The sequence below is a fragment of the Neovison vison genome, chromosome 6 (assembly GCF_020171115.1).
Source record: "Neovison vison isolate M4711 chromosome 6, ASM_NN_V1, whole genome shotgun sequence".
Lineage (NCBI taxonomy): Eukaryota > Metazoa > Chordata > Mammalia > Carnivora > Mustelidae > Neogale > Neogale vison.
The window spans coordinates 173,150,533-173,177,509 of record NC_058096.1 but is presented as its reverse complement, the minus strand read 5'-3'; the positions used below and the strand labels follow the sequence as shown (position 1 = coordinate 173,177,509).

At 38.8% G+C, this 26,977-nt stretch overlaps 1 protein-coding gene across 1 annotated transcript; it reads left to right on the top strand.

Annotated features, from left to right (window-relative positions):
* Positions 1-2,087: 2,087 nt before the first annotated feature.
* On the top strand, positions 2,088-26,977 carry THUMPD3 (THUMP domain containing 3). The gene is made up of 10 exons (XM_044253088.1): positions 2,088-2,177; positions 3,663-3,948; positions 5,018-5,095; positions 13,892-14,362; positions 16,885-17,015; positions 19,462-19,531; positions 22,509-22,624; positions 25,748-25,858; positions 26,398-26,521; positions 26,713-26,977. The coding sequence occupies exons 2-10, from the start codon at positions 3,694-3,696 to the stop codon at positions 26,860-26,862; spliced, it is 1,506 nt and encodes a 501-aa protein (XP_044109023.1). The 5' UTR covers positions 2,088-2,177; positions 3,663-3,693; the 3' UTR covers positions 26,863-26,977.

The window sequence follows — 26,977 nt, the reverse complement described above, 5'->3', positions numbered from 1 at the left end:
TGCAGATGAATTTCCCATGAGACCAAAGTTTCCTTTGAGATAAAATTCACACAAAATTCTCCACTTAAAAAGTTTTAAACTGTACAACTCAAGTTTTTTAGTATATTCACCATGTTGTACAACCATCATTACTATATAATTCCACAACATTCTCATTCCCCCTTCAAAAAAACCCATACCCTTTAGCTATCACCACTGACGTCCTCATTCTTCCTAGCCCTAAACAACCACTAATCCTTCTGTCTCTTTATATTGGTTTTGCTGGAATTTCATATTAAGGGAATCATATATGTGGTCTTTTGGCACTGTTTTTTTCACACTTAGCATAATGTTTTCAAGGTTTACCCATTTCGTAGCATGAATCAGTATAGTACTTCATTCTTTTTTATGACTGAATAATATTCCATTGTATGGATATATTAATTATGTTTTTTATGTTCATCAGCTGATGAATATTTGAGTTTCCACTTTGGGGCTATTACAAATAATACTGCAGGCATATCATGTCCAAGTTTTTGTTTGAACATCTATTTTTCAGTTCTCTTGGGTATATACCTAGAAGCAGAATTGCTGGGTCATGTGGTAATTATGTTTATCTTTCTTTTTTTTATTATTAAAGATTTTATTTATTTATCTGACAGACAGAGATCACAAGCAGGCAGAGAGGCAGGCAGAGAGAGAGGAGGAAGCAGGCTCCCTGCTGAGCAGAGAGCCCGATGTGGGGCTCTATCCCAGGACCCTGAGATCATGACCTGAGCCGAAGGCAGCGGCTTAATCCACTGAGCCACCCAGGTGCCCCCATAAATGTATCTTATTTGGAAATATATTCAAGCCATAGCCCTTTGTAAAATTGGGGTGTTTTGTTGTTGTTGAGTTGCACGCGTTTCTTTCTTTCTTTTTTTTTTTTTTTTAAGATTTTATTTATTTATTTCACAGAGAGAGAGCGCAAGAGAGCGAGAGAAGAACTACAAGCAGGGCGGACTGGGAGAGGGAGAAGCAGGCTTCCTGCCAAGCAGAGAGCCCGATGTGGGGCTTGATCCCAGAACCCTGGGATCAAGACCTGAGCCAAAGGCAGATGCTTAACGACTGAGCCACCCAGGCGACCCCACACGTTTCCTTCTAAAATAAGCTAAAAACATGTACTTAGGGGAGCCTGGGTGGCTTACTCCCTAGACAGCACACTTGATTTGCACTCAGGTCATGATTTCAGGGTGTGAAATCCAGCCCCTCCAAGGGGTTACAGACAGAGGGTGGAGTCTTGAGATTCTCCCTCCCTCTCTGTCTGCCTCTCCCCAACTTACTCCGTCTCTAATAAATACATATTTTAAAATATATGTATTTAGAGAATAGTATTAAGTAATCAAGAGCGCAATTGGACAGAAGTAGTGAAGACAATTATAACTAAGAGACTAGTTTCAACAACACTGGGTCAGACGTGATGAGGAAGCATTCTGGAGTCACACTATCCAGATTCAAGACCCAGTTCTGCTTCCAAAACGCTGCGCCTGACAGTTTGAGCAAGATATGTAACCTCTTTGAGTCTCACTTTTTTCTTTCTTTCTTTTTTTTAAAGATTTATTTATTTGAGAGAGAGAGACAGTGAGAGAGAGCATGAGCGAGGAGAAGGTCAGAGAGCGAAGCAGACTCCCCATGGAGCTGGGAGCCCGATGTGGGACTCGATCCCGGGACTCCAGGATCACGCCCTGAGCCGAAGGCAGTCGTCCAACCAACTGAGCCACCCAGGCGTCCCAAGTCTCACTTTTTTCGACTTTAAAACTGGTCCGTGTAGTACTCCGTGCTACTTCAAAGAGCTGTTGGAGCAAATGAAATGACGCGTGTGAAGCGCTTACTCAGTGCCTGGCACGGCTAAGCACGCTGTAAGTTAGCTACTATGATAACAGGCCGTGAGCTCTGGGGCTCTCCAGGTTCAGCTTGCAGACGAGGCTAGCCCCAGCTGCTACAGCCGATTACCCCACACGCGGCGCCACCGCGCACAAACGGTAATGCGCATGTTCTTCGCTCGCACCTTTCGCGAGCGCCTTTCCCCAGCTCGGAGCGTCTGGGACCGCGCGGCCTAACTTCCGTTTCCGGGGAAGTCGAGGCGGCTTCCGGCGGCGTGTCATCAGCGCGCTGTGTCTGGCGGGGAGCCGGAGTGAAAAGGTCTACGCTGGCGGCCGGTAACCGGGCGGCGGCGGGTGGGAGTGGCCGGGTGTGGCGCCGCTGACCCTCGGGAGGGAGGGACGACCTTTGTCTTACGACCCTGGCCAACACCGAACTGGACTTTAGCCCATCCTGTTGCGGAGCTTTTTTGGTTGCTTCTTCTAGGCCTTCACCCACAACCCCGGGATTCCTGTCTCTGGGGCGGAGGGTGTGAGTCGAGAGACTCATTCCAGCCTGCGCCACTGATCGGCTCTCTCTGACCCTGGGCGGGATATGACCTTTCGTGGGCTCAAGCTGCTTTATTTAGGAGATGGAAGTCGTATTCACGGGGATTATGAGCTCCTTCGGGTCTGGAACTGACTTTTATTAGTGTTATATACACTGTCGCCTGCCCGGGCACAGAGCAAGAACAATGTTAGGTGCTCTGCCTGCTTGTGTTGTTCTGGGTCACACAGCCTTTGAAATCTAGTGAGCGGTGTTGATCCCCACTACCCACCCCTGTAAATTCCGCTGCCGTCCCCACCCCGCGCTTACAGACAGGAAGTTTGGCTCACTGTTACAGGTATTTTACAAATACCGTTGCCACCCCATGGTTCCCAGATTAGATCGTGGATGTAAATCTTTTTTAAACGCATGATTCACTGTCCATTTCAAAGGAGGAAGATAGATATTCTCTTAGAAAGTTTTAATCATGGGCCTGGCAGTATGCTCTTCTCAAGTCTCCCAACAACTCTAGAAGAGAGGTATTAATTCTCGTTCTTACAGATGAGGAAATTGATGCATAGGAGAATAAACTTGTTTTAGGCCATTCACCCTGTGAATGGTGAGGGCAAGAATTCAGACGCCTATCTGTGGTTCCAAAGCCCCATGTTCTTAACTACTAACTGAAAAAGGACTAGATGTAGAAACATATTTGAATGTGTTCTTGCAGCCTCTGTTGGGGAATTGTTAACTCTATGAGGTGGCTATTATTAACACAGATGGTCCCAAACCAAACATAGCATGCTGTGGAAATACTACTTCTCTGTCTCCTTTTCTTCCTTAGCATCTATGTTGCTTTTTAAATAATATCACAGTTTTTACATCTGGTCCTCTGTGCCCATGTTATTCAATCCTTTTATCGTCGGTGAATATTGATTCAGGTGTGTTGACTGCATATGGCCGTGTGGTTGTGTTGCCTTGTTATTCTTCTAGCCCTCAAAAGCAGGTGTTTTGTTTTTTGTTTTTGTTTTGTTTTTTAAAGATTTTATTTATTTATTTGAGAGAGAGAAAGTACGAATGATCCGTGAGGAGGGGCAGAGGGAGAAGCAGACTCCCTGCTGAGCAGGGAGCCCAAGGAGGGGCTGGATCCCAGGACCCTGGGATCATGACTCAAGCTGAAGGCGGGCACCCAACCCACTGAGCCACCCAGGTGCCCAGAAAGTAGGTGTTTTTTAATTATGTTTGAAATATGAGGTGATAATATTTAGGCATTATCTCTCTTTTCTGTACTGCTTTTAAAGGGACTGTCGGCATCTTTGAAGCACTGCCAACATGTCTGATGTTCAAGAAGCCACTAAGCAGCTCTTGGATGTGAACCTTCATGAGAACTGGAGGGCTAATCAAGTGACAGAAAGTGGTCCCAGAAGTGAGTCTGAGCACCTCCAAGTCACTATTGGAGCCACTGTACCTACTGGTTTTGAGCAAACAGCTGCAGATGAAGTGAGAGAGAAATTGGGGTCATCATGCAAAATCAGCAAAGACCGGGGCAAGATATATTTTGACATTTCAGTGGAAAGTCTGGCTCAGGTTTGAATGAAGCAATATTTAAAATAGTTTTCTAGAAAGGTCATTTTACGATTATTTTCTGCCTTACCCATCCCTCTTGAATTCTTTTTGCTTTTCTTTGCTCTGCTTCACATCTGGTGATTTTAAAGTATTACTGCATTTTCCTTTCAGTACTGACCTGTAAGTTTGACTAGTAGGTTTTCTATAGTTTTAGAAGTAATCCTAATATTTCCTGAGAATGAATTTCACCAGAAAGAATCCTATGTGACTTTTGAAGAAATTCTGAATATCAGATGTCCATGAATTTATTTACTTTAACATTTAACTGAAGTTTAGACTTTGGTGGTGAAGCATAAAGGAGAGATTTTTCTTTTAATAATATGTCAAGGAGATTCTTGCTCAGAAGTAATTAGGAACCACTGAAAGGGAAAAGTGCTCAGCAAACTGCCATCCCACTTGAATAAAAGCTAACTAATATCTCATTACCATGTAAGCATCATAAGAGCAGGAATTCTTTAGGTTTTCTTGGGCTGATACCTCCCAACTTCTTAGTGTCTGGCATATAATAGACACCCAATAAATATTTGGGGGATGAATTGGCAAGCAGATATTTTCCACCCAGTATCTTAGTTAATAATCTCAGCTGCTTTGTGAAGATAGGGCCTTTATTTATCCTCATTAATTATTAGGCTTAAGAATAAGTAACTTCTGCAGGGTCGCTCTGCTGGACCTCAAACCCTGTGCTCTTAACCACTGCACTCTACAGTGTACCCTAGGGAGCCATGAGGGAAATATGGTAAAGCACCATTGTCTTTCTTTATCTTCCTTTCTCCCCTAAACCTGTGTTTCCCTGGTAGCCCTTCAAGCTATCCTTCCATCTTCCTTCTTACATTTCTTTAGGGGAATAGAAGCTAATGGGTAACCAAAAGCATGGGATACTGGGGAGGTGGGAAAAATTTAAAGTACACATTATAGGTATTAGCTTCTTTAAAATGTATGTACCTAATTTTTTATATTTAAGTGTTGATAGTTCATGTGATTCAAAAGCTTTTTTAGGACTTTGTTTCTAACATTTTTTCCCCTTCTCCAGGTTCATTGTCTGAGATCAGTTGATAACTTATTTGTGGTTGTTAAGGAGTTTAAAGATTACCAGTTCAAAGAAACAAAGGTGAGTTTTCCCAAACATGGTAGCTGACTTTCAGCCATCTTCCCCAAAGAGATTATTCCCACATTTTGCATTCTATCATTTAGCATTACTACTGCATAAATATTATAGAATACTGGGAGGATTTTACATAAAAATGAGAAATTTGTGACCGCTCATTCTAAAAGTTTTTATATTTTATTTTTTTAAAGATTTTATTTGAGAGGGGGTAGAGAGTAGGGGGGGAGGGACAGAGGGAGAGGGAGAGAGAGAACCTCAAGCCAACTCCCCACTGAGCAGAGTCCAATGTGGGGTCTGATCCCATAATCCTCAGATCATGACCCCAGCTGAAGTCGAGTTGGATGCTTTACTGACAGCTGCCCAGGCACCCCAGCCAAGAGTTGTTTTTAAAAAAAATCAATATTGTGAGTAGTGGGCAAAACAGATGGGAGAGGGTCAAAAGGTACAAACTTAAAACTCTAAAATAAATTAAGTCCTGGGGATGTAATTTATAGCATGATGACTATAACTAATGATACTGTACTGCATATTTGCGCGTTGCTAATAGAGTGGATGTTAAAAAATCTCATCACATGATAAATTTTTAGAACTATGTAGGGTGATAGATGTTTACTAGACATTGTGGTCATTTCGCAATATATACAAATACTAAATCATCATGTCGTACACCTGCAACTAAAATAATGTTGTATGTCAGTTGCATCTCTTTTGTAAAAGATGAAAGAATAACAAAAAATAAGTTAACAAAAGTCAATATAGTAAAATATCGAATTGTATAAGAGATAAAATAGTTCTATTTTATTACAAAAAGGTATATACTTTAGATTAGTTTTGCTTATATATACGGTTTCAAATAGAATTGCTTCCAGACTGTGAATCAAAGATTAAGTGACTGAATCATCTACGTATAACACTTCTCTCACAGTTCTGCTTTTGCCCTGCTTTCTTCTCTAACTTCACTTTTTTGAAAAATAAAACTAAAATAATATCTAAATACTCCTTCACTTCTTAAGACAATGGCTCTGTTTCCAATTTGTATTTAGCGTCTGATTCCAAAATATTGATATGCTAACTAAGTTGAAGATTGAAAAATAGATTGCAGTAAGGCCTTAGTATTTCTCCACATTGTTTTTTGGCCAGGTTTCCAGAATCGAATGCTTGAAAACTTTCTTTCTGTGGTTTATTGCCTATATTAGAAACAATTTTTTTTTTTTTTAAAGATTTTATTTATTTATTTGACAGAGAGAAATCACAAGTAGATAGAGAGGCAGGCAGAGAGAGAGAGAGGGAAGCAGGCTCCCTGCTGAGCAGAGAGCCCGATGCGGGACTTGATCCCAGGACTCTGAGATCATGACCTGAGCTGAAGGCAGCGGCTTAACCACTGAGCCACCCAGGCACCCCGAAACAATGTATTTTTTTTTTTTTAAAGATTTATTTATTTATTTGACAGAGAGAGAGATCACAAGTAGGCAGAGAGAGGCAGAGAGAGGAAGGGAAGCAGGCTCCCTGCCCAGCAGAGAGCCCGATGTGGGGCTTGATCCCAGGACCCTGGGATCATGACCTGAGCTGAAGGCAGAGGCTTTAACCCACTGAGCCACCCAGGTGCCCCCCGAAACAATGTATTTTTAAAATCTATGATATGTTGCCTAGTTCTGTAGTTTTTTATTTATTGGCGACAGGTTGATTTCCAAAGCATTATTCAGTAACCAATCGAAGTGATGTGAACTCATCAGTCTAGAAAAAATAAAACCAGACCTAAAAGAATTCAGGCTAAGAATAGATTAAAATTGTATTAATTAAAAATGTAACTTTCAATACTAGCATTATAACCCTTCAGACTTCTGATAATCATTGTCAACTGAATCATATCAGTAAAACTGGAACATAACAGGAAGGCTACTGAAAATTTTTGCTGTTTAGTATTTGGAAATTTTAATAGCCAATTCTATACATGAGTAAATGCTAATAGGCATTTTTAAAAACTATTAAAAAATTAAAAACCCTGTAAAGTTCCATCTTAAATTCTGGCCTTTGTTAATATTTTCTTAAATTCCTATGTTTTGGCATCTTAGAGTTTGAATTATTTTGGATGGTTTTGAGCTCCACTTGGAGGTGAATTTGATACTATGTAATGGTTCTACATGAGCCAGCTTTTCAAAATTGCTTTGTAAGTAACTGCAAAAGAGTTTGCTGGTGGAAGTCCCAAAAGAAGAACAGCAAGGATTAAGGTAGATTTTCAGATCTGTGCAAGGGCATGTATGAGACCGTGAAATATTGTTAAGCCTTTCCCTTTATGGACTTAAATTGCAACGTATCCCCATACTCTTGTTTTTATTTTATTTTTTCGTGTGTGTGTGTGTGTGTGTGTGTGTGGTTTTTGGTTTTCTTTTTTTTCCCCATACCTTGTTTTTAAATACTTGCTCCTTGCTTTCTGTTGCCCATCAACATTGTTTGTGGCATTATACTTTCCTATATCTTATAAGTAGCATGTTATCTAGTATTCTTATAGGTCTATAGAGAGATATTCAGATATCATGAATTGATTAACCTACTTTAAAAAAAGGTAATATCTATGCTTTATATGGGTTGTTTTTAAAACTGGGTAATACATGTACTTCAAGCAAAATTGTGAAGATCCAAAGGATATGCAGTGTAAAGTGTTTATTCCTCTATCTCCAAACCATCCAGTTCCCTCCCTGGAGGCAACAACTTCTACCACCAATTTCTTGGCTATCCCTCTAGAGATATTTTATAAATATGTGCATTTTATGTACTTAGACAAATTAAAGCATGCCATACATACTGTTTTGTGCTTTGCCTTTTCTCCTATATCTTGAAGATCATGCCAATGTCATGTTGGATTTCACTACATCATAATTTAACATTCTCATTTAGGACTTTAGGGTTTTTCATACTCTTGCTATTACAGTGGTTCAGCAGATATCCTTTATATATCCATATACCTATTCAATCTGTAGGTCATTTTTCTGTTTAAAAAGGTAGTTAATCTTACCAGTACTTACTGCTAAGTCAGAAATGTTTGGTCTTGGTTCTGTCACATTTATGTTACACACATTCTGCTTTTTCTTTGTTTAAGTTTCTCTATGTGTTTTCTTTGCATTTTTACAGATTGTTTTATACTAGTTTGGAAGGTTTTGTTTTGTGCCGAAATCTGGCTATAAGGTTTCTAGCTGTTACTATAACTACAACTTAAACTACAATTTAGTATTTTTTAAATCCCTACTAAGAGCAGTGATGAAGTTGGCATATTTTCCACATCTCCCCTCCTTCCTTTTCACCCACCAGTTTTATTTTTTCTTAGTGTTGACCCCTGTGCTTTTTAAAATTTATTTATTAATTTATTTTTTTTTAAGTAGGCCCCACACCCAGCATGGAACCCAACATGGGGCTTCAACTCATGACTCTGAGATGAAATCAAGAGTCAGAAGCTTAACCAAATGAGCCACTGAGGTGCCCCAACCCCAGTTCTTTTAAATATATTTGCTTAGCAGCTTTAACTTCTATCCTTTAATCTCTTCACAGAGGAAGATGTCAGCATCTTTTCTTTCCTTCCTCCTCTAACTAAATTCCAATTTGTGATATTTACAAATGAGAGGTTCTGCCTGTAGTCCTAATCCGTTTTTTTTTTTTTAAATTTAAAGATTTTATTTATTTACTTGACAGAGAGAGGTCATAAGTAGGCAGAGAGTCAGGCAGAGAGAGAGGGAGAAGCAGGCTCCCCGCTGAGCAGAGAGCCAGATTCAGGGCTAGATCTCAGGACCTGGAAACCATGACCCAAGCCGAAGGCAGAGGCCCAACCCTCTGAGCCACCAGGCACCCACCCCTGTTTTTTTGTTTTTTTTTGTTTTTTTTAAATCTCTTAAATGGCATTAGTTCAGAAATGATTCTTTTTCAGCTTTATGCTTGATGAATAGCTTTAAGTATAAAATTTGGAGTCATGCTTTTCTTCCTGAAAAATACCGTAGGCAGTATTCTTTTTCTTCTAGCATTAAATGTTGCCATAGGGGTACCTGGGTGGCTCCGTGGGTTAAAGCCTCTGCCTTTGCTCAGGTCATGATCCCAGGGTCCTGGAATCGAGCCCTGCGTCGGGCTCTCTGCTCAGCGGGGAGCCTGCTCCCCCTCCCCCGCCCCCCATCCCCCACCGCCTGCCTCTCTGCCTGCTTGTGATCTCTGTCAAATAAATAAATAAAATCTTTAAAAAAAAAAAAATGTTGCCATGGAAAATTCTGAAGCCATCGTTTTTTCCCCCTTATTTGTTGCTTGCTTTATATTTTTGCATCATGCCCAGATTTTATTTTATTTTATTTTTAATTTAATTTAATTTATTTATTTGACAGAGAGAGATCACAAGTAGGCAGAGAGGCATGCAGAGAGAGAGAGAGGAGTAAGCAGGCTCCCTGCTGAGCAGAGAGTCCGTTGTGGGACTCAATCCCAGGACCCTGAGATCATGACCTGAGCCAAAGGCAGTGGCTTAACCCACTGAGCCACCCAGGTGCCCCCAGATTGTATTTTTAATCTCTGAAGTTTTACAAGTTGATCAGGTTGTGTCTCATTGTCAATAATTCCTTGTCAAGACATGTCAGTTTATAGAAAAGTTCATATCCACATCCATTTACTAAAATTTTTCTTGAATTGTTATTATTTTTTTTATTATGTAAGCTTTACACCCAGTGTGGGGCTCAAACTCACAACCTTGAGATCAAGAGTTGCATGCTGTATCAGCTAAGCCAGCCAGGCACCCCTAAGTTTTTTTCTTTCATTATCTCAGATCCTTTTTTCACAGATAAATCAGTTATACATTTGTAGAATCTCTTGACTTTCTTTCATGTTTTAAGATTTTCTTTAATCTTTTTACTTTTTGCCCACTTCCATTGTATTTTCTTAACCTTTCTCCACATCCTTGTGTTTTCAGCAGTGTCTTTTGTATATGGTGCTTTCAGTATGGTCTTTATTTTTGTAGTAGTTACATTTTTTTATTCCACTTGATTCTTTGAACTCTGCAAGCTCCTGTTTCATCTTTTTATGGTGGCTTACTTCATCTTCTTTCTGCTTTTATATCTCTGCTTGGAGCTCTTATTTTACCAAGGTATTTCCTCATTCCATTTTTCTTCTATCATGTCAATATGTTTGATCAGTTTTCAACTGCTCTGTGGTGGTGTCTTTCTGGTCACTGTTTTTTGTCTGCTCTTTGTTTTTCTGTTCCTTTCCTCCTTTGTCCTTTCTTATGTTCATATAAATCTCATGCTGATAACTTTTGATAGTTGCTTAGCTATGAATGAGGAAGTTCCTCCTGGACCTGCTATTGATAGGAGGCTCCTGTGGGAGAAACCAGGAACTGTTCAGGCCAGCAAGAAGTTCCCCTGCTTCGTTGTTAAGTTCCTTCTGACAAAAGGTTGTAGGTGAATGAGGTCTCTCTTCCTTCTTTTTTTAAATAGCTTTATTGAGGTACAATTTCCATATTATTGCATAAATTCTTTTAACCAGTACTTCTCTCTAGCCTGAAGAGATCAGCAGCTTTGGGGTTATTTACAGTGTAAAACATGTCTCAGCCCCTCTACCTTATCAACACAACAAATAGAGCCTGTCTGTAAGATTCCTTGTTTAGCCTCCATTTTCTCCCTTGCTTGTTCTTGGTACAAACCGAAGTCTAGAAAAGCTCCTTCTGTTGGTATACATACTTCTCTGCTATTCCAAAGAACAGTTTATTTGCTACAGCTTTGCAGACTGCTATAACCTTTATCTGAAATCTGTGGGCATTCTCCCTCTGGTGTCTTCCTGCACCTCTCTTTGACCCTCACTGCACTTGGGAATTCTTAGGTTAGATTGTTAAGTTATGGTTCAAGGTTTTAGGTATCGTGTAGATTCTGTTAGGTTAAAGGAGGTATTTCCGTTTGGTGGTAGTGTTTAGAATGGTGTCTGGAGAGAGAAAGGGACTGTGTGAGTGTTCTCCATGACAACAAACCTCCAAGTCCTGTAGATGTCTTTTATAAAAGGGAAATAATTATAGATAGAATTGCCAAACCTGAAATTTACCATCATTCATCAGGTTTCAGTTAGGATCAGAATCTTCACTGTTCTCCATTTCAAGTCTCAGTTCCATCAGTGAACACTGATTATCTTTCTACTTTGATCATCAGTGGCATATACTGTCTCTACCAGCACTCTGCAATAGAACTTTCTTACTGGAATGTTTTAGGTCTGCACTGTCCAGTTCAGTAACCACTAACTGTCAGCATGTGAATGTGGCTAAAGTGATCGAGAAACTGAGGTGGGGTTTTTTTGCTTTTGTTTTTGTTTGTTTGTTTGTGTTTGTGTTTTTGTTTTAAATAAGCTCTATGCTTAGTGTGCAGCTTGAACTCATTTATGACCCTGAGATCAAGAGTCACATGTCCTACCACCTGAACCAGCCAGGTGCCCTTGAGCTTTTCATTATAAGTCATTTTACATTATTTTTTAAAAATTATTTTTATTTTTTTATTTTTAAAGATTTGTATGTATTGGAGACAGAGCACATGTGTACAAAGGGGAGAGGAACAGAGGGAGAGGGAAAGCAGGCTTCCCATTGAGTCAGGAGCCCCACCCACGGCTCAAACCCAGGGCCCTAGGATCACGACCTGAGCTGAAGGCAAACATTTCACAACTAAGCCACCCAGGTCCCCTTATTTTACTTTCAATAGCTACATGTAGCCAGTGGCTCCTGAATTGGACAGCATGGCTCTGCACCACCCCTTGAAGATTATTTATTTATTTATTTGACAGACAGAGGTCACAAGCAGGCAGAGAGCAAGGAGGAAGCAGGCTTCCTGCTGAACAGAGAGCCCGATGCGGGGCTCGATCTCAGGACCCTGAGATCATGACCTGAGCCAAAGGCAGAGGCTTTAACCCACTGAGTCACCCAGGTACCCCAACACCACCCATTTTAACATTTAATCACATTATCCAGTAGCCATTTATTGAGTACTGTTTGTACGCCATGCACTGTTTAGACGTGTGGCTTATAGCAGTGGTCAGGATATGTCAGGTCTTTCCACCCTACTTCTGAGAGAAGCTTTGATGGTGAACAAAACATAAACCTAGTAACTTCAGATAATGCTAAGCTCTATAAAATAAAATGGAAAGTGAATGACTAGAGAGGACTGCCTTATGAAAAGCAGGTCTCTCTGAGGATATACCTTTTAAATTACTAATGAGAAGGGAGCAGTACAGAGCCCATATGAAGCAAGTATCTTTGAAGTAGAGGTAAAAAGGCAGGGAGAGAGAACAGTTCTGAAGTGATACAGGCAAAATAGGCAGAGGTCAGATTATGTTGGGCTTATTTAAGGAATTTAGATTTTTTATGTGCGGTGGGAAGCTGTGGAGAGGCCTTAAGCAAGGGAGGGCATGATATTTTTTTTTTTTAAGATTTTATTTATTTATTTGAGAGAGAACAGGAGAGGGGGATGGGTCAGAAGGAGAAGCAGACTCTTTAGCTGAGCAGGGAGCCTGATGTGGGACTTGATCCTGGGACTCCAGGATCATGATTGGAGCCAAAGGCAGCCGTTCAACTGACTGAGCCACACAGGCACCCGATCAGATTTACTTCTTTTTTTTTTTTTTTTTTTTTTAGGATTTTATTTATTTATTTTACAGAGGAATCACAAGTATGCAGAGAGGCAGGCAGAGAGAGAGGGGAAAGTAGGCTCCCCGCTGAACAGAAAGCCTGACCCGGGCTTGATCCCAGGACCCAGAGATCATGACCTGAGCCTAAGGCAGAGGCTTAACCCACTGAGCCACCCAGGTGTCCCCAGTTTTACTTTTTAAAAAGACTCTGGGTACTATTTAGAAACTGGATAGAGGGGCACCTGGGTGGCTCAGTTGTTAAGCATCTGCCTTCAGCTCAGGTCATAATCCCATGGTTCTGGAATCGAGACCCACATGGGGCTGCTGGCTCCAAGGGAAGCCTGCTTCTCCTCCCACTCCTGCTTGTGTTCTCTCTCTTGCTGTGTCTCTCTCAGTCAGATAAATAAATAAAATCATTTAAAAAAAAACTCAATAGATACATTTTTCACTGTTTCTGGTTTCTTTTTCTTTTTAAAAAAATACTGTTTTTTAGGGGCACCTGGTTGGTTCATTCAGTGGCTCATGAGTTTGAACCCCACGTTGGGTATAGAGATTACTTTAAAAATAAGTAAACAAATAATACTTTTTTAAAAAATTACTTTTTGGGGCGCCTGGGTGGCTCAGTTGGTTAAGCGGCTGCCTTTGGTTCAGGTCATGATTCCAGGGTCCTGGGATCGAGCCCCGCATCAGGCTTCCTGCTCAGCAAAGAGCCTGCTTCTCTCTCTTCCTCTGCCTGCTGCTGTGCTTACTTTTCTATCTCTCTGTCAAATAAATCTTAAAAAAAAAAAGTTACTTTTAAAAGTAGTATGTATACATAGCACAAAATTCAGAAGGAAGTCAGCCAATGAAAGGTAAATTTCCCTCCCATTTTTCATCCACCCACTTCCCCTCCCTAGTAGTAACCATTTTTAATAGTTTCTGATTGCTTACATTTTAATCTTAAAACCCAACTTCTGATCTACAGGTCTAGTATTATTCTTCAGTTGCTTAATTTGTGTTTATCTTAAATTTCAATGAAATTTTAATTTCCTTAATTGTAGACATTATCTTATTTCCTCTTTTGTTCTGTACTTCTACCACCCCCAGTATAATGATTAATGTAGTCTGTAGACAAAGTAGGGATTTATTCAGTGAAGGTGATGAGAGAGATGTATGGATTTCATTCTCTGTCCTTTATAGGAAGAAGTTCTCAAGGATTTTGAAGAACTGGCTGGGAAGCTTCCATGGTCAGACCCTTTAAAAGTATGGAAAATTAACACCAGTTTCAAGAAAAAAAAAACAAAGCGCAAAAAGATAAATCAGAATTCAGGTAGAGAAAAGATTGATAATGGACAAGGAGACAAAACAGATGAGAAAGAGGATAAAAAAGGATTCACTAATAATACCTTAGATTCCCATATCTTAGACTATTATGAAAATCCAGCCATCAAGGAAGAGATATCAACATTAGTAGGTGATGATTTGGCATCTTCCAAAGACGAGAAGGATGAAAAAGAAGAAACTCATCCTAAAGTGCTGAAGTTTAGAGTCACGTGCAACCGGGCAGGAGAGAAACACTGCTTTTCCTCAAATGAGGCTGCAAGAGATTTTGGGGGTGCTGTTCAAGATTATTTTAAGTGGAAGGCTGACATGACCAACTTTGATGTGGAGGTACGTACTGCCTCTCTTTATGATGATTGAAGAAGGCCATCACAGATAGGTAGCATTTTTAACCTAACCAGTTTTATGGTCAGCTAAATTGTGGCCACAGAGCTAATAGGGTGTGGCTAACAAGAGCATGGTCTATGAGACAAATCTAGATGTAGATTTTGACTCTGCGGCTGCTTAACTTTGGACAAGATACTGTCTGAGCCTCTGTTTCAAATGGAGCCAGCAGTGGCATATACTTCTAAGTATGTCCTGAAAGTTAAATGACATAATACATTTTGGGTATTTGGTGTGATACCTGCTGAAAACTAAGTGCTCAAGATGGGAAAGAAAAAAAAAAAAAAAAAAAGACTTGAGTTTTTTAATCTAGTACTTTTTACATTATGTGGACTTTCAGATTATAAAATCCAACCAGAATTAAAGCAGTAATTTTGTATTTTGTGTCTTGGTTGTAGAGTTTTACTACGAAAAAAAGTGGAGTACATTTTTAAAATAAACCCCAACCTTCTAAAATCAGGACATCATTGCTAATATCCTACAGGCAGCTCTTCCCTTTCTTAAATTCTGCTAGATCCATAAATGTAGATGCCTCTTTTTGCGTTCTTACTCTCCTTGGTCTCAGTCTTCTGCTAATCAGGTGATTCACATGTGGGCCATGCTGAGTAGTCTTTGAATCTCTTGATCCATGTCAGGTCCATAGCACCTGACATTTTCACCAAGAAGTCATTTTCTGTTGCTTTTGGGTCACCTGAATCTGGGGCAAGTCACTTATTCTCTCTGTACATTTTTCTTGCATATCAAATCAGAAGAACAATTCCCCATTCCTTTTTTTGATGTAATAGCTGTTACAAGAATGACTAGGCTAACTAGAATAGTAATGTCCAGAAGTTAGCAGGGGGGGCTCAGAACACAGATTTTTGAAGCCACACTGCCTGGATTCAAATCCCAACTTCAGTGGGACTTTGGGTAAGTAAGAGGACGTCTCTGCCTCAATTTCCTTACTTTAAAAGGAAGATAATAATACCTAACTCACCTGGGGCACCTGCGTGGCTCAGTGGGTTGAGCCGCTGCCTTTGGCTCGGGTCACGATCCCAGGGTGCTGGGATCAAGACCAGCATCGGGCTCTTTGCTCAGCGGGGAGCCTGCAGAGAGAGAGAGAGGAGCCTGCCTCTCTCTCTGCCTGCCTCTCTGCCTACTTGTGATCTCTGTCAAATAAATAAATAAAAAATCTTAAAAAAAAAAACCTAACTCACCTGAAAGCAGTGTAACATTGTGTGTAAACTACAATGCAACAAAAAAAATAAATTGAAAAGATAACTAGCTTGGAGGATATAAATATGAAATGAGGTAGTGAATTTAAAGTAGAGAACAATGGCTTGCATATAAAAAGTGCTAGGTAAGTGTCAGCTGGTGCTCTTGTTAAGATCATGTTATGTGGAAGACTGGAGGATGTGTGTTACTTGAATAGTTTATATTTCACCGTGTGTTAGAAAAACAGGACAGAAAAGCATTTCATAGGCATTATTGAGTCAAATTTAAAAACAGTAAGAAAATAATAGGTGATAAAGCAAATATGACATGTGGTCAACAGTTGGTTAATCTAAATGCAGGGTATATTTAGGAGTTACTATGCAAGTGTTCTAGTAGCATTTCTATATGTTTGAAACCTTTTCCAAAAAAGTTAAAATTTTAAAAAAATGTGTGTAAGCCATAAACCTACAAAATATGTTGATATTATAAAAATTCAGGGGATATATGCTTACAGTAACTTACAGTAAATAAAAAGAATAAAATGTTTTAAAATTTAAGAGCGCATACTAGATGATTTATTTATATGAAGTTCAAAAAAAGAAAATTTGTGCTGGTGGTAGTCAGATTAATGATTACTTTGGGTGGGTACTGACCTGTCGGAGGACAACGGTGGGAGCCTTCTGTCCTGTGCTAGAAATACTGTATATCTTTTTTTTTTTCCTTTTTAGAAATACTGTATATCTTTATCTCAATGGCAGTTACACAGTATGTATAAGTAAAAATTCCCTGTTGTTGCATGTTTGGGATTTGTCCACTTTATGTAAAGTATAGCTCAATGATAAGATAAAAAAAATTTTTTTTTTAGAATATACGTTTGCTTAAGATTTTATTTATTTATTTGATAGAGGTTACAAGTAGGCAGAGAGGCAGGCAGAGAGATAGAGAGGAAGCAAAGCAGGTTCCCTGCCAAGCAGAGAGCCTGATGCAGGGCTTGATCCCAGGACCCTGGGATCATGATCTGAGGTGAAGGCAGAGGCTTTAACCCACTGGGCACCCAGGCGCCCCAAGATAAAAAAAATTTTAATTAATAAAGTTTAGTAACAGTGAAGTGTAAACAATCCTAGAACTTTTATTCTTTTTTTAAGGTTTTATTTTTAAGTAATCTCTACACCCAGTGTGGGGCTTAAAATCATAACCTTGAGATTGAGAGTCACGTGTTCTACCGACTGAGCCAGCCAGGTGCCTTTATTTTATTCTCTGTTTTAATTCTATAGGTTCTTTTGAACATCCATGATAATGAAATTGTTGTGGGCATTGCATTGACAGAAGAGAGTCTCCACCGAAGAAATATCACACATTTTGGACCTACAACTCTTAGATCTACTCTTGCCTATGGGATGCTTAGGTAAGAGAATGAGTTTGCCATCTGGATTAAAGTGACACTTTTCGGGGCGCCTGGGTGGCTCACTTGGTTGGTTAAGTGTCTGACTCTTGATTCAGCTCAGGTCATGAACTCAGGGTCCGGGGATCGAGCCCCATGATGGGCTCTGTGCTCAGCGGAAAATCTACTTGAGGATTCTCTCTCCTTCCCTTTCTTCCCACCCCCCACTCACCCACCCCTTCACTTGCACTCTCTTTCTCTCTCTGCCCCTCCTGCTCGCGCATTCTCTCTCTCTCTCTCTCTCTCAAATAAATAAATAAATCAGGGCACCTAGGTGGTTCAGTCTGTTAAGTGTTTGACTTCAGCTCAGGTCATGATCTCAGGTCAAGAGGATCAAGCCCCTTGCCAGGCTCTCCACTCAGTAGGGAGCCTACTTCTCCCTCTCCCTCTCTCCCCTTCTCCCTGCTTATTCTCTCTTTTCCCCCCTCTCTCTCACTCTCTCTCTCAAATAAATAAATAAATAAAATCTTTAAAAAAAATAAATCTGACACCTTGATTTGAATTTTCCTTTTATAACACTTGAATTTTTTCTGAAGTACTGTGTTGGAATTTAGTGGATAAACAACAATAAAAAGCAAATGATCTGTTTCTTTTGTATCTAGTGGTGATTCTTTGTAATCCTGAAAATATCACATGACTACCATCTCCATTTTCTTGATTTTAAAATGAAAACAGTAGTTTTCATCTGCCTCTGAATATTTCTGTTTACAAAGTATATAGCGTATGTTAGGAAATAAAGCAAATTTTGCTGTTTCATTTCTGTGCCATGACACAGATGAAAGCAGAGATTTTTATATTTTTAATTTTTATTTATTTATTTTAAGTAATCTCTAAGCCCATTTTTTGGGGCTCAAACTCAAAACCTGGAAATCAGGAGTCACATGCCTTACTGGCTGAGCCAGCCAGGTGCCCTGAAAGGAGAGATTTTAAAAAATGTGTATAATATGGGGTGGGGGGCAAAAAATGTGTATAATATGTAAATAAACACGGGGAGCTTTTACTAATATTTTTAAAATTTGTACTCACAGCATCTCAGGAACCATCCAGGATTTTCCACTTTTTCAAGTGCAAAACCTAGCTTTCTTTCTCATTTGTCCTTTACCCTTTTATTGGGCGCTTCTTCCCACCTCTAGGACAAGTTGTCTTCTCTAGGTTTCTGTTCTCCAGACTGCAAAATGGGTTTGATGTGAGACTTAAAGGATTGTTAGTCAGGAGTAAATATAGAACTGTATGCTTAATACCGGTTACATAGTGTCTGGTATATGCTGGTATTAATTGTTTATTATATTTCCTTCTCTTCCAGTCTTTGCTTCCTCTTTCACTCTACTCATCCATGGAGTTACAGTTCAGCACAATTGGAACCTATCCATACAATGACAGTAATAGAATACTGGGCCCGTTTGATAAAGGAACAGCTCCCAGTCTTCCTTCATTGATTTAACAAACATTTATTGTGTATTGCCAGGCATTATGGTAGGAGCCAGGAACATGGAGAGTTCTTTTGGGTGCAACTATTAGAAACCTAAGTAAGCTAGTTTAAGATTTAAAAAAAAAAAACCTGATGATTGGATAGGAAGGGGTATTTATAGGAAAGATACTGAGAAATCTTTGGTCATCCGCAGAAAAACTGAAGGGCTGTTAAAAAGATTAAATGAGATAGGGGCGCCTGGGTGGCTCAGTGGGTTAAGCCGCTGCCTTCGGCTCAGGTCATGATCTCAGGATCCTGGGATCGAGTCCCACATCGGGCTCTCTGCTCAGCAGGGAGCCTGCTTCCTCCTCTCTCTCTCTGCCTGCCTCTCTGCCTGCTTGTGATCTCTCTCTGTCAAATAAATAAATAAAATCTTAAAAAAAAAAAAAGATTAAATGAGATAATGCATGCAAAGAGCTTAAATCCATGACTTGGCAAATACTGAGTGCTCAAAGTAAAGCAGTTATTTTGGCAAGGTTTTTTAAAATTAAATTCATAAGGAAAGGAATATTAAATGTCTAATTGCCAGTAAACTTATTATTGATACTTACCAATACATGTTTTACTTGAAACACAGTTGAGTTTTTTTTTCTTATGGAATATACGTTTATATACAAAGTAACACTATGTGTTTTCTAAAGATATGGATTAATAGATGTACATGTATATATTGAAAGATCTGGAAGCTATATTCCATCTGTCACTGAAATGTGATTTTGGATGAGTCAGAGGGTACTTTTAGCTGTATGTAATTTTTTTGTAAGTTCTAGGATATAGACTCAATCTCTTAATTACAAATTGATTTTTAAAATGAATATTGATTGGTGTTCCTTAATGCCAGCATTAATAGGTCCTTGATCTTTATAGCTTCAGGAATAGTCTGTGTGAAAGCCTCAGCTATTGATTGAAGTCTTTTCATATAGGCTGTTTTCTCTTCTGTAGGCTCTGTGCTCCTCAACCTACTGATATAATTGTGGATCCGATGTGTGGAACGGGAGCAATACCAATAGAGGTAATAATGTTTCTTTACCTTTTAGATAAGCAGGTGGTACAACTAGAATATTCTAGAACTAATGGGCAAATTACACATGATGAAATCATCAGGGTTGGGTCAGTGGACCCCATTTAAAAGAATTGCACTAGTTAAAAAAAATTTTTTTTAAAAAACTTTATTTATTTATTTGACACAGAGCAAGGGAGAGTGAAAGAGAGGGCAAGCACAAGCAGGAGGAATGGCAGGCAGGGGAGAAGTTGGCTCCCCGCTGAGCAAGGAGCCTGATGATGTTCCCTGGATGGAGACCTGAGGTGAAGGTAGCCACTTAACCGACTGAGCCACGCAGGCGGCCCAAAAAATAAAAAAAATTGCACTAGTAAAGCTGGGATTTTGTGTGAAGGGTATAACCACTTATTACAACTAGCTAAGAAGTGGTAGATTATAAGTGGTGATTACTCAGTGGATGACAGAGAAGGCTAAGAGAAACTGTTAAGTCCCTTTTCTTTGCTTTCTTTTTTTTTTTTTTTTTAAAGATTTTATTTATATATTTATTTGATAGAGAGAATCACAAGCAGGCAGAGAGGCAGGCAGGTGGGAGGGGAAGCAGGCTCCTTGCTGAGCAGAGAGCCCGATGCAGGGCTCAGTCCCAGGAATTTGAGATCATGACTTGAGCTGAAGGCAGAGGCTTAACCCACTGAGCACCCAGGCACCCCAGTAAGTCTCTTTTCTATAAGAGACAAGCTGGTAGACTTGAAGGGACAAGCATAAACTGGAAGAAGGTGTTCCATCTCTATAAAGTGATATTATGCTGCTTAATTCACATAAGCGCTTGGGGGAGTAAATATAGTTTTAAAATGGAGAAACCTATGAATCTTGTTTAGATTTTTCAGGAAGTCTAACATGGTTACACACAAAAGCTCTTAAATAGTTTTCAAAATTACTGTGATACTCAGAGGACTCAAAAACTGCTTAAAGCAAAGCAGGAAATGGAAAGGCATTTTTTAAGTGAAAAACATTTAACAGGAGTGTCTCCTTGAATCAGTATTATCCAAACTTTAACAAAAATTTGGAAGAGGGTGATCCTCTTTGAAATTGCTTAAATTTATTTTTTAAAATTGCTTAAATTAAAAAAAAATTGCTTAAATTTATGAGACATAGTAATTCTTATATAGAATATATTTAAAGCCAGTGGGAATAAACTACAAGGAGATTGGATTCTGTGAGTGGGCAGAAACCGGACAGAAGAACAAGTCCAGAGCAACCCAGTTATATTGGAAAAATAATCCAAACTGCAATTAGAAAATGACATGTGTCATCTGGAAGTTAAAAATCCTAGAAGGAAATCTTGGTAGTCTAGATGACTACTGTTCTCTGGTAGTGTGAGCTAGAGAAATTTACTCTGACTGCCCACAGAGAAAATGCGAGTTGTTAAGAATTCAAGAAACAAAGCATTAAACCATGGTGTACCTGTGTCTTAAATAGAAGGGAAAGTCGCCACATGTCAAGAAATATACAACAGAGCTAGAGAGAGTCTAGAAGAGCCCCCACCCCCCGCCACGCCAAAAGATACGGATAAAGGTTGAGGCATTTCCATTTAAGAGTAGACATGAGAGGGGCACCTGGGTGGCTCAGTGGGTTGAAGCTTCTGCCTTCGGCTCAGGTAATGATCCCAGGGTCCTGGGATTGAGCCTGTATCCCCTTCTCTCTCTCTGCCTACTTGTGATCTCTCTTTCTCTGTCAAATAAATAAAAAATATCTTAAAAAAAAAAGTAGACATGAGAATGTTAATATAGAAAAATATTAAAAAATACATAGATACATGATCAGAATGAATGAAGTTATGAAAGGAATTGACAAGATATGTATCCAGAATTGTTCACGCAAGTATAAAATAGTGATCTGAATTCTTTTAAAATTTGGAAGTACTACAAAATTCATCTCTTGCAGAGGCTGAAAATCTAAACAGATTTAGATGAAAAAAGTGAGTATTGGGGAATCAGAATCAATTGAGAGGCTTTCATCAAAATCTGTAGGTCTCTTCTACATCCCCTCTAGATCACCCTCAAGTATGTGGACAAAAGAAAAGACAATGAAGCCTTGTGTTCATGGATTTGAGTGTGTATTACTGTTTACAAAGGAAGAGGTACTTGTTCCTCATCCCTAAACAGAGGGCAAAACTTCCCTCTGCTTTCGTATCAGAAACCTTCTGTGAATCTAGAACATTGTTCATCCTAGAGTAGGGTGTTACCTCCCATTCCACAAATGACATGTAACGTTGGTATTTATGTTCTGTTGACATGTTTTTGACTTAACATTACAGAATCTTTTCAGGGATTTAGCGGTGATCATTCAGAAGCTTAATGCAGTGTATATTACATTTTATATAGAAATTTTCAAATACCCCTATATATATATAAATTATATAATTTATATATAAAATCTTGTAATGACAAAAGGATATAGGTTGGTGACTTTAATTTTGTTAGGTTTTTAAACCATGGTTGTATTTCAGGTTTGTAATGCTTACTATGTGCCAGACACTGCTGCCTGAGGGATTGAATAAAATATCAGACTTGTCCTTAGGGAGATTCCTTGAAAGGCAGACAGGTATAGAAATAATTAAAAAACAAGTGCAGTGACAGTATGTACAAAGTGCTTTGGGTTGGGGAGGCAAATGAGAGACAGCTTGGAGAGTTGGGGTTGATGTGAGAGTGTGACATTTGAGCTTGGTCTTGAAAGATGCATAGGAATCCAGCAAGTGAAGAACAGGAGGGCTTTTCAAGCAAGGGAAATAGCAAAGTTCACAACACGCAGCATTCTACCACTTTAGAAAAGCATTGGATTATTAGATTGGATTGTCTCTCTTATTGGCAATCAATTGAAATGATTTTCCCTTTAATCATTTCTGGGTTTTGGGGGGTTTTTAAATTTTTGTTCTGTTTTGTTTTGTTTGCAGTTTGCTACTTTGGTTTTAATATATACTATTGTCTTTTAGGGGGCTACTGAATGGTCTAACTGTTATCATATTGCTGGTGATAATAATCCGTTGGCTGTGAATAGAGCAGCAAATAACATCTCATCTTTATTGACCAAGAGCCAAATTAAAGAAGGGTAAAAATTTAAAAGATTTTGTAGCATTTCTTAGACTTAGATGGTCACTTTTTATACTGACATTATGAATTAATACCTCCAGTGCGCTGTGACATTGTAACTAAAATGAACATACTGTGAGACTCCATTAAATTTTAAAGCCATTTATTGAAAATAACTTACAAAAACGTTTTTAACTATAATTTCTCCACCTAGTGCAACTGTGTTTATTTGTCTTCCTTTTTCTTATTGGTGTATCTTTTTTCTTACTTAGTGGAAAAATACTGTGTTGATTCATTTTAATTTTATAAAATTCCACTTTGAATATTTTTAGATTTTGATATTCCTGTCTTTTAAATGACTGCATATTTGTGTAGAAATTTCCTCTATTATTTGGCACTCTAAAGCAGTCTTCAGAGTTGAGGAAACCTGAAAGCCATATCCACAGTACCTAACTGTCCTATAGGAGATCCTGACCAATGGTCTTCCAGTCTGTATCACTATCTCTAATGGCTTTCTCTCTGAAGGCTGTCAGTTCTGCTTTGCACAACTTGGAGTGCTAGTCATAAACTGAATTCTTCTCTGTACCTTCTGTAGATTTGTTTTAGACCCATTTGGATCTATAAAGAAAAATCTTAGCTCTGTGTCACACAATGCTTGACATCAGATCTTTGAAGGGCTACCCAAACTCCTCCTCCAAAATCCTCTCTCCTGCAAGCAAAAGATTTTTAAGCCCCTTCACCTGTATCCTTTCTGTGCACTGGAAGTCCATTGGGATCTGGGAAATTTTTTGTTACAGTATCTTAAGCGCTGGCCCACTACTCAAAGTTACATTCAGTGATGCAAGTTGTGCCAGCCTTTCACTGTTGCAGTTTCATCTGTCTTTGGAAGAATTGGTTTAAATGTCACTTGGTCTTCTCACCAGAGGCCTTATAAAATTGTTTCTGTGAAACAATTAGTGCCCTTATTTTATATATTGCCCTTAGATAAAGGTACCCTGTATTTTCTTGGAAAGTGGCAGGAGTGGGTAGTGGTCATTATATTTGTTGAACTGTACAGATGCTCCATATCCTGAATACATAGCCCAGGGAAGTAGTTATATCCCATGACTGGCCTTAGCAAACCTAGAAGCAGCTGCCTCCATAACCCTCAATGTGAGGTTTATATCTGTAAATAGAAACCAGTGGTTTTAAAAAAATATATATCCAATTGATGCAGATACTCCTATTTATTACTTACACATGGTATCCTTCATATTATTTTATGTCTATATGTTGGTTATTCTCTTTACTAATTTTTTTTTATTAGAATCACCGGTGCTTTGTTTACTTGTTTCATATACTGTTTGTTCTTTGTTTTTTATGCTGTTTTTTATGCTTGTTTCTTTATTCCTATTTCCTGTTGAGGTTTTTTAAATTTGTTATTTAAAATTTTAAGTTAAATGCTATGTTTTTCTTTAATGATAAAATTTTCTGTTTTGGTTTCTTTATAAATCATTGGTTGTGTACTTGTCTTACTGATCTAGTTGTTCAGGGCAATGCTTTTCAAATGTGCGTGTGAGTCACCTGAGGATCCTGTTAACTAGATCCAGATTCAGTAGGTTTCAGATGGGACCTGGGAGTTTGTTTCCTAGCAAGTTGATGGGTGATATTCATGCTGCTGGGCTGTGGCCCAACTCTGAATAGCAAGGGTTTAAATAATTTTTTGTACACAAGTAGTTCAAAGGTTTTAATTTGCTTTATTGACAGTGAATTTTTATGGTACATTTTGTTGCATATTTATTGAAATTTTCTTGGGGCTTAGTACATTACGTTTTTTTGAAACCTGATAAAACATTTTTAAACAATTTATTTCTATTTTCTGTATATTTTATCTTGCTTTTCAGACACTCTGTACCTTTTTTGTCTATTCTACCTGTACTATTTATCACTCTTAATATTTTATGTTCACTTCCTATTTTGTTGCAATTATTGGTGCCTATAAATGTGATTAATATGCTTATTTTTGGGGACGCCTGGGTGGCTCAGTTGGTTAAGCGGCTGCCTTCGGCTCAGGTCATGATCCTGGCGTCCTGGGATCGAGTCCCACATCGGGCTCCTTGCTCTGCGGGGAGCCTGCTTCTCCATCTGCCTCTGCCTCTGCCTGCCACTCTGTCTGCCTGTGCTGGCATGCTCTCTTTCTAAAAAAAAAAAAAAATATATATATATATGCTTATTTTTGATAATCTGTGCTTTCCCCCCCTTCATGGAGTAACAGCCTTTATTGCACATTTTCTCTTAAATTCCTCAGTATCTCTCAATAGAATAACCATTTATTTCTTCTCAGTCTTTGATTTGCCTTTTTTTAAAAAAAGATTTTATTTATTTGACAGGCAGAGATCACAAGTAAGCAGAGAGGCAGGCAGAGAGGGCAGGGGAAGCAGGCTCCATGCCGAGCAAAGAGCCCAATGCAGGGCTCAATCCCTGGACCCTGGGATCATGACCGAGCCGAAGGCAAAGGCTTTAACTCACTGAGCCACCCAGGGGCCCCTGATTTGTCTTTCTTAGCCTGTGTGTTCTTGGCTTTTGTATCTTGCTTCTTATAGAGCAGCTTTGCCTTAATGAAGAGGATTTGTATCATTTATATTCATTGTCTTTTATCATATTTTTCAGTCTTCTTTTTGTCTGTGTGCTACAGGTTTAATTTTAAAACAAGTATCTTTATTTTATTAATTTTGCAGATGTTTCTCGTTATTGAGGTCTACCAAACTTCAGATGTGTCACCTCATAATCTTTTTTCCTGTGTTCACTGATGTTTTACGTTCAGTTATATAATTTTACTGCTTCATTACTGTTGTCAGTCATCTTTTGCAGTTCTTTGTGTTAGTCTTGTTCATCCCTTGATCTTAAATTGTAGATGAAACCAGTTATCTTTTGAAACCAATCTTAACCATTTTTTAAATAGTCATTACAGATTTTGTCATTAGAAGTTTTATCATATGACCTTATGCTTTCTTCCTACATTTTGGCTTAAAAATTTTGCTTATTGTTAATGTTGTCACAGATATTCTCATTTTAGTAGCATTTTGTATTTTGTAAGTTTCTTCATAAATGTTTTTAGACTTCATACTTCAAAATAATAAGCACATTGACTTTGTCCCTATAGCAAAGTGTCCTGGAGCTTGCCCATAGATGCTGTTCAATGGGATATCTGCAATCTGCCATTGAGAACTGGCTCTGTGGACATTATTGTGACAGACATGCCATTTGGAAAAAGGTGGGACTTGGCTTTTAAAAAAAAATGAGTTTTACCTTCACTTGTTAAACTAGTACCCATCTTGTATTCTAAGATTCTATTAGAAATCTTCAGTTTCTTTTAGTAGACTTAGAGCACTTTGTCACTTAGGAACCATAATATGATGGATTCACGTGTTTTGTTTCTTCTGAGAACTCATTAATTAACCCCATTTTGATCCTGACCATCACAGGCTAACCCACTTCCTGGCCCATTGGTGAATTACAAGATACTTCCCAAAGGTTGAGGAAAATTTGGTTCTAATCCTCAGGATAAATGTTTTCTCATCATTGGTTTGGTTTATGTAATGTGTTTATTATAGTTATTAAGAGGACAACTTATACAATTATTCTAGTTGTCAAAACAAATTTTTCTGTAACCAGTTCATCTCTTTCATATTTCTAAGACAGATTACTCATTTTTAGGCATCAGCATTTTATTGTAATGAGTTTTTAACTTTTCGTTTCTAGTTCTAGATGTTTATCTACTAAGTGTTTGATTCACTGGATCTTCTTCTATAGGATGGGCTCCAAAAAGAGAAACTGGAACCTTTATCCAGCTTGCCTACGGGAGATGAGCCGTGTCTGTAAACCAGGGACAGGCCGAGCTGCACTACTTACTCAGGACAAGAAATGCTTTACCAAGGTGCTATAAATTAGCCCAAAAATTCACCCTGTGGCAACTTTAGGATCTTTTATTAAAACTTTTTTTTTAAAAGGTGTATTAGTTTGAGTAGGATTTGTTTCCCTTTCCCCCATGGTTTCTTACTACCAACTAGGCTGCTGGTTGGCCTACAGATTTTCTGCTAATTACTTTTCCTTTTTGTGTGTACGCAGGCATTATCTGGAATGGGACATGTTTGGCGGAAGGTACATACTGTCTGGGTGAACATAGGGGGCCTTCATGCAGCAGTTTATCTTCTGAAACGTACACCTCAAGCTTTTGTTCATCCTTCAGAACAAGACGGGGAAAGAACTCCTTGGTGATGCAAAGAATGAAGATGGTTAATGGTATTTGTGCCTCCCAACACTGGGAATGTCAGCATGAAGACTTGGTTTGAAAGAAAAATAGTGTTAATAAAATTGCAGTTTGCAATTTAAA